This window comes from Bombus huntii, chromosome 15, assembly GCF_024542735.1.
Source record: "Bombus huntii isolate Logan2020A chromosome 15, iyBomHunt1.1, whole genome shotgun sequence".
NCBI classification, from domain to species: Eukaryota; Metazoa; Arthropoda; class Insecta; order Hymenoptera; family Apidae; genus Bombus; species Bombus huntii.
In genome coordinates, this window is record NC_066252.1 from 4,154,208 (window position 1) to 4,166,010 (window position 11,803).

The 11,803-nt window shown below is 42.6% G+C and overlaps 1 protein-coding gene across 2 annotated transcripts; it reads left to right on the forward strand.

Annotated features, from left to right (window-relative positions):
* The first annotated feature begins 428 nt into the window (after window positions 1-428).
* LOC126873740 (receptor expression-enhancing protein 1-like) lies at window positions 429-7,274 on the forward strand. Of its 2 annotated transcripts, none has more exons than XM_050634936.1 (5): window positions 429-937; window positions 2,026-2,445; window positions 3,237-3,316; window positions 4,497-4,731; window positions 5,394-7,274. In XM_050634936.1, exons 2-5 carry the CDS (start codon window positions 2,134-2,136, stop codon window positions 5,820-5,822), a joined length of 1,056 nt encoding a protein of 351 aa, XP_050490893.1. In that variant the 5' UTR covers window positions 429-937; window positions 2,026-2,133; the 3' UTR covers window positions 5,823-7,274. The 2 variants fall into 2 exon arrangements, with proteins under 2 accessions (XP_050490893.1, XP_050490894.1); XM_050634937.1 differs by lacking the exon at window positions 5,394-7,274 and adding an exon at window positions 4,804-5,368 and having other exon boundaries at window positions 431-937.
* The last annotated feature ends 4,529 nt before the right edge of the window (window positions 7,275-11,803 follow it).

The following is an 11,803-nucleotide window of genomic DNA, read 5'->3' on the forward strand; positions in this document are numbered from 1 at the left end:
TCTTAGTTGCGAGCCTCAAACCGCGTCGAACACTGTAGCGAGTGCAGCAACGAGTTGGCAAAAAATCATCAAACGTCTGTTGGAATTTTTACTTTCGCGTAACCTATGCTTTACACAGGCAGCCAATGCTTATCGAGTTCCCCATTCCGAATCCGAATAATTTTCCATTGCCAGGATATTTATAAACACAACATAGGTTTGAGAACGTTTGATTCAGTGTATATTCTAATTTCGTCTAAGATTCTTTAAACGTGAGTGGATTAGTCACTACCCAGGCTCCAAGACGAAGATACCAATATTCTAATATTTCTCGAAAAATTCCGTTTGTGGGGTTCGTTAATGCGCAAATACCAGCACGGACTGCGCGCAAATGACGCCCTGTTACGCAATCGACATTGCTGACAATCATCGTATTACCTGCAAAGCGCGATCGTCCGTAGTTTCGCGCGATTCTCGCTTGGCGAAGCTCGTTCGCCGAACCCATCCTCCCTAGTTCCGCAATCATTCTCTAAATATCAAATTTACATTTGTAAAGTTACATTTTGTTCGAGCGATTTTTCTCGTCGAAGTAATTTTTGTTAACGTCAACGGCGGCATAAACCGCCGTTGAAAAAAGTGTGAAATAGCAGCAACGAAAACGGGAAAAAACAAGAGACGCGCAATGCGGTAAAAACGAAAAACACTGTTATTTTAAACACGACGATACTCTCCAACATTGGAAACAATGTAAATTTGGGCTAGTTTGGCGAAGTTAAATAATTTGCTTAGCAATTTGCCAAACTCAATTGGGAATAAATTTCAAGTGATCTATGTTTGAAAATAAATTATTTAACCCGTTATTAACGATGCAGTAAATAGCGAAATATACCGTGTACTTACATTGAAAATTCAACGGCCATACATTGTACTGATGAAAGAGGAAAAAGTTAGTTCAATGGTAATAGTTTCAACTGTGATTAACATAATTTAGTAGTGTATGTATATGCTATTCCTTTTGCGTCATTTTGTTCTTCGCTTTATTGGTTCTTATGCAATATCTTCTGGCTGACTCAAATATCTGACTACGCTCTTCAGCTTCTTCTAAAATACATTTGGAGAACCAATTTATCCAATCAGCGTGTTGCATTTCCATGAACAACAATAGTCATCGTGCTAATGTTATAGTTACACGAGACAAACGACAGCTGAAGTCACACAGCATCTTAGAACAGTGCGCAAAAACGAAAAGTCTATCGAATCGGTTGAATCGTTATCGTGAAGGCGAGTCGGGCGAATTTCGTATCCGGCTCGCGTGACAGCGGCTTAAGGCGCTAAAATAGAGCCTGTATGGCATCGATGTAGTCGACACGTCGGTGCCAGAACGCAGTTACGCATTTAGTCTTTAACTGGAAGCATCCGCGGCCGGAACAAGCGGCCGCCGAGCCCGTGACCGACGAAAACGCGAATTTTCCTCGATCGAACAGCGCGAATCGTCTGCTCTGGGCGATCCTTTCGTGGAAAACGAATCGATTCGTAGCCGTGAAACGACGATGTGAAGCGTTTCCGTGGCTAGAAGATGCAACAAGTGCGTCGCGGCGGAGAACAGTTCACGAAAAGGGGACGTCATGTAGAAGCTACCTGCGTTGCCAATTGCGTCCACGAATCGACCGCTTGATCTCCGCGCTGCCGCTAATTACCCTCGCAATCAGCCTCGATTCAACTTCGTTTCACGCCTACGAGATCATCGTTTGCAACGAAAGGATCCGCCGTATGAACGCGACTGTAGGAAATCCGTGAGTGAAAGTACACGCATCATAGTATTCCCTTCGTTCGATCGTTCTTCTATAATCTTTGATTACTTCATCGTTCGGTTATTTCGTCGATCGACGAGCTATACCTATCAGAACGAGACACGTCTCTGTCCGATTTTTCAATCTGTTCGCCGAGTCTGTAAGTTTCCTTTCGCTTATCTCTCTGTTAGTTTACTTTTACAGGCAGAGCAAGATTAATTTTTCAAGGCACGATTTTCCTGCTTCGATTTTACAGTTTGATGCGTCGGATCGGACCGACGAGAATCGAAAAACACTCGGAGAGAGAGTTCGCGAATAGAAATCGAGAATCCAGGCGAGGCACGGGCAAGATTCCCGGTGTGGAATGGAAATCAAAAGAAACGAGCCTCGACCGGACGAACTCGAGGAAAATCCGTTTCTCTGGACGATCTGTAAAACGGGTGTCCCTCGAATATTGGCCACGAGTCTGTTCGCTGTTGGTCGATACTGTGCGGACCAATTGCCAAAGAAAATGGGCCTGGGCAGCCTTCGGATCCTGGCCGCGTTCCTAGTTATTGTAATGCCCCGATCGCTCACTTACATTCTCCTGTATCCGATTTTCAGATTAGTGTTTGGCAATTTGTACCCGGCCTACGCTTCGTACAAGGCAGTGAGAACGAAGAATGTGAAAGAATACGTGAGTATCTATCAAGACCACCCGCTGAAATAACTAGAGAGGTATTCTTACTTCGTCTTCCATTAATAGCGATTATGTTTGATCATTCTAATTAATGGGAATAGAGTATAAGCGTGCTTCCAAGTACGAGCCAAGTTTCAGCTGAACTTGCTCGATAACGTTGCGGCTAAACATTGTTTCTAGGAAAGCATAAACTTTGCTCCGCAAATATTTATCCACGAGGGCTACTTCTCTCAGGCTTCTTTGTTAAAAATCCACCGCACTTGTCCTCGACGAACTTTGTTTCTGGATTAACTCGTGTCGCTTTATGCTCCAATGCCATCTCCAGAGAATTCTCGGTTAAATTCCAAGCTTATATTTCCATTCCCTTTGCGTTTCCCTCTTGCTTTCGCATAACGTTAAAAGCTAATATTAGGTTGCTGTGGATCGAAGACCGTTGTCTGGTTAGAATACTTCTACCAATTTGACGCGCAACCTCTATGTACGTGGATGTTATGCCTCTTATATCTCTATATATGTACGTTCTGCACATATTTGTACATTCAAATTTCCCATGAACGCGTAAACATTCTCGGGCTAATTACAAACATCGATAACCAACTTACACGAACAAAATGGCAAACGGAATTTATACAGCGATCAAATATATCCCATACGAAAGCCGAGACGAAGTAAGAGTTCCTCCAAGACGACGATCATCCTATCTATATCCCTAAGAGCGTACGGTACATCGTTTCGTCGCAGAGATCCGTCTGGAGACAAAGTGTAAGCATTTGTACTTTCGTTTTCAGGTGAAATGGATGATGTATTGGATCGTGTTCGCGCTGTTCACGTGCGCGGAAACATTCACCGACGTCTTCTTCAGCTTTTGGTGAGCAACGCCTGGGTCACGTTTCTCTTCTAACTTTGATACATACCGTAGTATAGCTAGCAACGAACGAGTACCGAAAAGGTCAAATAGAAGAGGAGAGGTCGACACCACCGTGGTCCCTTCCCTCTCGTAACTTGTTAATCCAAAGAGTACTCGCGATGAAAGAGGCTGAAATAGCTGTTGCACGCGTTCGCTGGATGGAAAGGGCATGTGTTTCGTAGACAGGGCTATCTGGAGTCGCGAAGCGTTTGGTCTGGTCGGTCGGTCATGGCCCCGTTTTCGCCGGAAGCGAATAAAATTCGAGCGAACCGGGGCCAATAAACCGAGGTGAACCGCGTGGTCCGCTCGCCACCGGGAATTCCGAAAGTCTAATTTCGGCCGAGATGGATATTGGCTTACATGCACTTCTGAGGATTCTACAGGCGTCTCGTCTTCCGTCTCTGTTTCTGGTGTTCCTGCCCGCTGTGCCAGATCTCTCCCTTCATACTCGAATTACAACCAAAAAGGAGAGTTGCCGGTGTATTTCTAGCCAGGAATACCCTGGCACTTTCCTCTCCTTCCCTCCCTCTTTCTCACACTCACTCTTTTCTTTCCTATCGTCCACTATCCTACGCCTGGCCATTACTCTACCCAATTATTTTCCCCTTTTTCGTTTTTTACCCTCCTTTCGCGATGATGCGGCTTCGTGGTTCACGGCTGCGTCACGCGTAACGACAATTGACGAGCTCTCTGAAAGACAAAGGCCCTGTAGGTCCATCGTAAATATGTACAGTTACTAAGAAAAGTGGCCGTACACCTGACGGAAGGGCCATTTTTATTACAATAGAATGCTACAACGTTTCATTGCCAAGTTATTGCGATTTATGTCAAGATGATAAAGACTATAATATAAGATAAATGTTATTATACGACGTGATATGCACATCGCGAAAAGTTGCAAATGAAATGTCCACCCTCGATGGGCTGTTAAGAAAAATCAGAACCGAGGCTTGCAAAGTAATTTAACATTTTTCCAAAAAGCTTCTCAATTTTATCGTTGGTTATCTTTTTGCGTTCGAGCTACAAATTTTGCATTCTTCTATGAAAATGTGCTGTATTTTACCGACCAATAATTCACGGCCATCGATTTTTTCCATCGTTTCGTACGCGTAACATTTGTGTTTTGATCTTGCTCGTATAGGTTCCCGTTTTACTATGAAATCAAGACTATCCTGGTGATCTGGCTGTTGAGCCCAGCCACCAAAGGCTCGAGCATTCTCTACAGACGCTTCGTTCACCCGGCTTTGATCCGGCGCGAGGCTGAGATCGACGATGCCTTAGCACGCGCGACGGAGCAAGGTTACTCGGCAGTGTTGCACCTCGGATCGAAAGGTGTGAATTATGCTACCACGGTTCTCATGCAAACCGCTATCAAGGTAAGTTTCGAACTTAAAAGTACACTCGCTTACAGATGCCGTAACGACGAATCCGATCGTCTTGTTTAACAGGAAAAGTAAACAGTAACGGAGAAGATATTTTTTTATGGAATAGAAGTAATTCTGAGATTAAACACGGAATAATAAGATACGGAAAATCCCGAGTAGATCGTAGATGGTTATATAAAAAATATACAGAATATATACAACGTAGTGTATCTCGTTTCTTCGAGTATATGATACGTCGTCTGAATCTTTTCCTCGTAACAAAACGATCAAAAGTCCGTAACTTCACGTAAAATATTAACTCGCTGCAGCCACCGCTTCCCAATTCGCTAATCGTTCGATTTTCTTTTTTTTCTTGTTTTTTATGTTTACGTTGTCCTGCACGCCTATCCTGCACGCCGCCTCTAATCAAACAAACACCAACGTCGATCATCATCACTACACATCGTCTAACCACTGCCAATCATCGTCGTTCCTTTAACAACTCGTCGTTATATATTATCAAAAAAAAAAAATACCATGTTATATGTACACACGTGTTTGTTATGTTCGACCTGTAACATCAAACATTCCACGACGTTCGTGTATATGTGTAAAAACCAAAAAAAAAAAAAAAAAATCCTTCTAAAAACACATCGGAACGCGGGGGTGGTCAGCATATTCTGAAGTCAGACCAAATCATGGTGACTGAGCTATCAACGATCCAATCGGCCTCGGCCGTTTCTAGCTTGGCCAAGCTTCCAACGACCTCGAAGGAAAAGACGGACCAGATAGACGCCATCCAGAAACCAAGCACCCCGTCGCACTTAAGCAGTAGCTCCGATGACTTGATCCCTGTCGATTCGATGCCCAACACGAGCAACGATATGAACACGGACGACGAGCTGGTCGAAATTGATCCTGTAGCAGAAGGGAACTTTTTCAAGGTGCCAACGCCGAAGAAAACGCACAAGGCGCGGAAAACCAGAAAAGGGCGAGCCGAAGGCAACTCGAGGCGACTCAGGTCACACGCTCGCGACACTGACTCCATGTTCAGCGACGATGAGTTGGACCAGCAGTATGCATCCACCATGACAGAATACTGACACACAGTGTCGTTCTGTGAATCGGTGGAAAGCAACGATTCAACGTAGTCTCGGAGAATCGCGAGAATAATCCTCGACAGGCTTTCGTCGAAATGGATTGCAAGTTACCGATTTAAGATTAACATAGCGTTTTTACATTTATAGAGATTCGAGTGGAATGGGTTTTAGGGAAATTATGCGTGTGTTTATTGAAAATCTTAGAGTAATTTTTCATTTTTTTTTCTTTCTCTCTCTCTCTCTCTTTCTCTCTCTCTCTCTCTCTCTCTCTCTCTCTCTCTCTCTCTCTCTCTCTCTCTCTCTCTCTGTTTTAGAGTCGAGTTAATCCTGAAGAAGGTATTCGTTAAGACGAATTATGGATGGAATGGTCGGAAAGACAAAGATAAAAAGGAATTTGGTCATTTTGATGAGAGGGGAGTTTTTGAAATTTTACTCCCATGAAATTATTTGTTACGTCTACACGTGCGTTACGATACTATATACAATGATAAAGATGTCTTTTTATTCGATATATACCAGAGGCCTTTAGCATAATGTATCTCAGCTGCGAAACGTTTAACGTTTAGACGAACATTAAGAAACTATTATTGCGTGCCACCTTTCTGCGAATTCTGCGACTTATATCGTTTATTATACCAATTAGCATTAAGAGTAATCTATCGTGATCGAATCGCGAATCGTGATAATTTTAGTAAGTCGGGAGAACTGGTGCCTTACGATAGATGACGATATGAGATTTCGTCGATTACGACAATCCAAGAAATTTTCGTCTATTGTTGCAAACTGATAAACTATTCTCAACAAATAAATATATCAAATAACCATGTTGAATCCTTTTTCACGAACAAGCCGTCGAATAATCGGAGTATCGATCGAATACATGATATTTCGTTTCTATCAACTAGACTTGTATCAAAAAGACAGAGTTTAAGACTGTACCGCGGCCGAGGTATGTAACAGGAAGAATTCGACGATCACTGGCAATTTTGTATATGCAGTTTGCACGAACACTTGTTATCTGGATCGCACGATTTGCTTACGAAGTAATCGAAGTACTGTACTTTTTGCTGGCACGTAATCACCGACGAACATCAGGTAGTGCTTAAGGAGGCATCGATCACAGAGCGTGTCGTTCCTTGCTGTAGTTCCCATAGTTGTAACTGTTGTTAAATCTCATACATATATCAGATTGATGTAAATGTGATGGAAAGTAATTGCATAGGATACACATCCTCGTTACTTGTACACCAACCGAACATCTCCAAGCATATTAGAACCGTCGAGAATCTAAGAAAGCTACAGCAATACGAGGATTTGCCATTGAAACGCTTAGAAAGTAAGACTTTTATATCCCAAAGATTTTACTCAACGATGCTACTATTGATATGTTTCATTTCATTCTATTTTTTTTTTATTCCCATTTTTTTTCGAATAAATATATTCCATGGATAAGGATGTAATGTGTTGGTCCCTCACTCTTGCTCCGTTCTCTTTTTCGTGGAAAATAAACGCTAGTACCCCGCGATCATCCGGATCGATCGATTCTTCATCGTTCGTACCGTGCAAATCCCGTCTAACGAGTTGGTCCAGTTAATCAAGAGAACCCGGTTCTATCGCTGGACACGCGGAACGCTAGCCGTTAACTCGTGCCAGAATGAAAGTCGGAAAGAAACGTAGCCGGATAGGCGAGAGACCGCAACGCGTTCGCGTTGTTCAACCCGGCCTAGATCGGTCGCTAAAAACACGCACGACAGATCGAACACACGCTCCGGTGTCGGCAGATAACACATTAACACCTTTTCCCGGGTTGGTAAGAATATATTTTTATTTTTTTCGTTTTCTCTGTACAAAATATCCAGATGAGAAGGTCTGTGACTTTAGAGTTCGTAAGAGACTTACCGAGAGGAATTCAAAAATTTCCCATATCTACGCGATTTTATATTTTTACGAAGATAATCTAGAAAGTAGAATCCAGATAGAAAATTGTTTCATCCGTTAAGTATTTTAACGAGTAATTGCACTTTGAATATTTTACATATCTTTGAATATCAGTATCGTACGTTTTGCATAATTCCTCGCGTTTGCTACAATAAACGTTCCATACGTTTCTCTCTCGTGTCGATAAAAAAATGTCCATCCACCGATAGAAATCGACGTCTCAACGTATCGCGAGAAGCCTCGTCCACGACGTCGAACGCTGTCGTAAACGATAAAAGTGTCGATGTTGCGTCAGAAGGATCGCTTTACAGGCTTCGCAGGACTTACGTGTTTATTAGAAATGTTTCATTCCTCTCGCCGAGTACTATCGACTCTTCGAGTCTAAGCACCTTCTTCTTTTTTAACACCCTATGTAATACTTTGTTTTAGTCTTCTCTGTATGTATCTTCAACATGTAACTGTACGTTTCTCTGTGCTCGATCGATAAGTTTGATTTTTCTGCTCACTGGTTCTTGACAAACGACGCGGCACGCAATCGTGGATTACCCGGCAGGTTGAAAAAAACAGAGGATTGGTTTTTCAGGGCGGTGGTGGTCTGGTACAGCATTTAAAGAAGAGCTACAGCCTGAGCGACCTGACCGGCGAGAAAGAGGACGAGAATAGAAACACGCCGCACATGCACGACGAGACGGACATGGAAGGTTATTGGCCGATCGTGGCTCTAGTCATTTTTACGAATTCTCTCGCGAATAACCATAACGCTGTTCGCTTCCTTCGATGTAAAACTCTGTTTATTTAAACTGTTCGGTGGACAAACGCTCCATATATTAGGAGTTCACCAATTTTTTCCCCGTTATTCACCATGCTTCGAATAATTATAGACTCAAACACATTTTCTGTATTGGTTCTTCGATATTTCCGAGAAACTAAGATAAGGTTAGGCGAAACCGTTTTCGTAAACTGAACGCTCGAAAGGCTATCGGCAGATGGTGTGTGTTCGTAAAAACGGATCGTCTTTCGTAACCGAGATAGAAGATAAAAAAGACAATACAGCCGTCAGTACAGAGAAGTTTGAAAATTTCGGAACACTGTTGTTTACATGGACATCGAGAACCTACGTGGAATTCTAGCGAGAAAAGTTTACCTTAAAAAAAAAAAAAAAAGAATAAAATCTGAAACTTTAAATAAGTCAGTGGATAGCCTAATTTAATAGATTGATAGAAGTAATTGAAGATAAAGGGAAATCCACTAAACATTGAACATTGCAAAGATAAGAAAACTAACACTGAGTTTGTATCTCTTCACAGGGAGAAACACAATTTTAAAGAAGAAATCTAATCTCTTCCAGACTTAGAGAGAAGACAATTTTTCTTCCTTGTGTCTCTCGTTTTGTTTCGTATTACGATTACGGTATTACAACAAACGATTCTTTTTGTTTCAATGTTACGAAAAATCAGAAAATAACGTTGAGTTTATAATTATTCACGGCACTGTATTTTGTGGTTCTTCGCTAAAAACCTCCTACCCTAGAATCTTCTTGCTTTTTCGCAGCCGCAACGTTAAAGGATAGAATTCGATCGTGTAAATTGATCGACGAACAAAATCGCGAGTGAAATATCACTTTCTCACAACGATGGCTCGTTAATCAGTGAAAACGATTGACACGACGCAGCGCGTGCGTCCACAGTAGGAATTTTGTTAATCGGGCATTAAAAGAACATACTTTGATCGAAATTTGTCAATAATTTACAGTGGAACCTCGTCGAAGAGAGCATGTGGGAAGAAGAGGGTATAGTCCTCGTCGGACACAGTCCAGCACCAATCGAGTGGAAATGTATTTTTCCGAAGTGGACGTTGACGTTCTACAGCCAAGGTCTAGGGAGCCAACAGCTAGCTTAACGTTCGTATCTCGTTTTTAATCATTAATTTTTATGATTAATAATCATAGTACAAACGTGTAGCGTCCTAATATCCGTAACGTGGACGTGTTATGCTGTAAACGGATCGTTGGTTGCAGTAATATAAGGTCTTCGGACGACATCTCCAGCGGGTACAGCAGCGGGGAAGCGCTACAATCCAGCCGTACATCTCAAGGCGATTCGTTGGTTCGAACATCGAGCGTCGGTGCAAGAACACGCGCAAAACCTCGCTCCACCACGAAGAAGACCCCAGAGGTACTAAATTCAACCGGCCGAATCCGTATAAGAACATAAATCAAGGTTTAATTCCGCGCACTCGAGCCCCAATTTCATTTCTGCAACCGAAACTTTACTGCAACTGTTCCAAATGACGCTGATAAACAGACTAGAAGCAAGGCTGAAGCAAGACTGAAAATAAACTAGACTAGAATGAAACAGCAAAGGCGAGTCTGCGACGAAATTGAACCTTGATTAATTCGTTAAGGACATTGGCAAATTTTTCCCTCGGCATTCTATGTATCAAGCATCGTATCAAGGATACGTGATTATTTCTTCCATCTGGACTTTGCCATTTTATATCAGAGAAATCGAAACGTGTACTTGAAACGTTACGACGATTCGAGGAGCGTTGGAAAACGGTGTAAGTGACAAGATTGAAAAATTGCGATTTTTTTTTATCAGAAAATGTTCTACACGGCAACGAGAATACCGCGATATAGTATTTGAGCGCAATTTAAACGCACACTCTAAACAGTCATTAATAACGCTAGAAGGTGTCAGAACGTTGCCTCTACAAAGAGGATACACAAGCGCTAGTAGACGTTACTTAATTGTTTCTTCGCTTTTGTCTATGTCATCTATCTAAACGAGTTTGGACATTCGTTTGAGTGGAGTTTTCTTTACAACAACGAGATATTACACACAGCGTTTTCCACAGACGCTCTTCGACTCTCGCCGCTTAGTCCTTAATGACGATTTAAGTTCGTTCTATTTAATCTTTTCAAATTATGCAGCAGCACATGATTAGACGTTTCATTTGATAATATAACGATTTTTATGATATTTGAAGGACTCGGGAGAGGATTCCGACAGCATCGATCCTTCTTCCTCCACAAATGTCTCATTTCCGACACCTTTGAATCTCATCACTCCTGAACAAGCTCTCGAGATCTTGCTTCTACTCTCGAAAAACAGTAACGTTGCTGATTATATGAAATTCGATCGTGGCACCTTTACCGCAGGTAACGATGATTTACTTAAAAATACCAGTCAATCAGGCCCGCCGGAACTAGAAAAAAAAGAAACGACGGAAACGATCGATAATTCACGGCCAGAGCCTGTGCTAGCCGCGGAGCTTCGAATAATTGAAAGTATAGAGGCGAGGACCCATCCTGAACCTTTATCGGCTGCAGAGAGATCAATTAACGATGCACAGACGGAGCGAATCGAAACACAAGACGCAAAGACCGAAAACACGATAGAAAATATTACGAATAATTTTACTTGTGACGAAGCTTCTTCCGAAAAATTAACCGAACGGTCAACACGGACTGTAACGGATGAACTCTGTCAGGATAAGTTCGACGAGCTGAAACAACTGTTAAACGACGCTCGCAAGGCGGTGAATAACATCGTCCACACGCAGGAAAAATTGCAGCGTAGCGTTACACCCGTCACTGAAAGGTTATCCTCGGAAGACTCGTCGCAAAACGTGGACGTCGAAACAGCGAACGAGAATGAAAACGTAGGAAAAGATGGCGAAGACGCGAAAACATCGTCAGAAAGAACAAAAGAAATAGAAAACACAGCTGACGACAAAGACGCGGTAAACATGGTTCCGGAATACGACAGCGCCAGCTACTTGGACGTTTGGACAACTCCGAGTGTGTCGCGTAGTAATTCCGACAGTCTTGGCCGAGCTGGTAAGTACAACAAGAAACCAGCTCCCAAAGTACCTCTCACGGAGAGCGAAGAGGACTTGAACGAGACCGATGCTCAGAGCGCGTTGAAAGCCACTTTGGTAATTAAAACTGGAACCTTAAAGACCTTCTCAAACACCGGCACCGCGAAAGACGTGTTTATCGCTCACGCTACTGGCGCGAAGTCAAAGGGGAAGAAGTGTAAGAG

Excerpts from the sequence above, each read along its gene's own strand:
- LOC126873740 (XM_050634936.1), top strand. The coding sequence starts at position 2,134 with ATGGAAATCAAAAGAAACGAGCCTCGACCGGACGAACTCGAGGAAAAT. Across the intron at positions 3,317-4,496 it reads GACGTCTTCTTCAGCTTTTG|GTTCCCGTTTTACTATGAAA; the intron begins GTGAGCAACGCC and ends TTGCTCGTATAG. Across the intron at positions 4,732-5,393 it reads TCATGCAAACCGCTATCAAG|CATATTCTGAAGTCAGACCA; the intron begins GTAAGTTTCGAA and ends GGGGGTGGTCAG.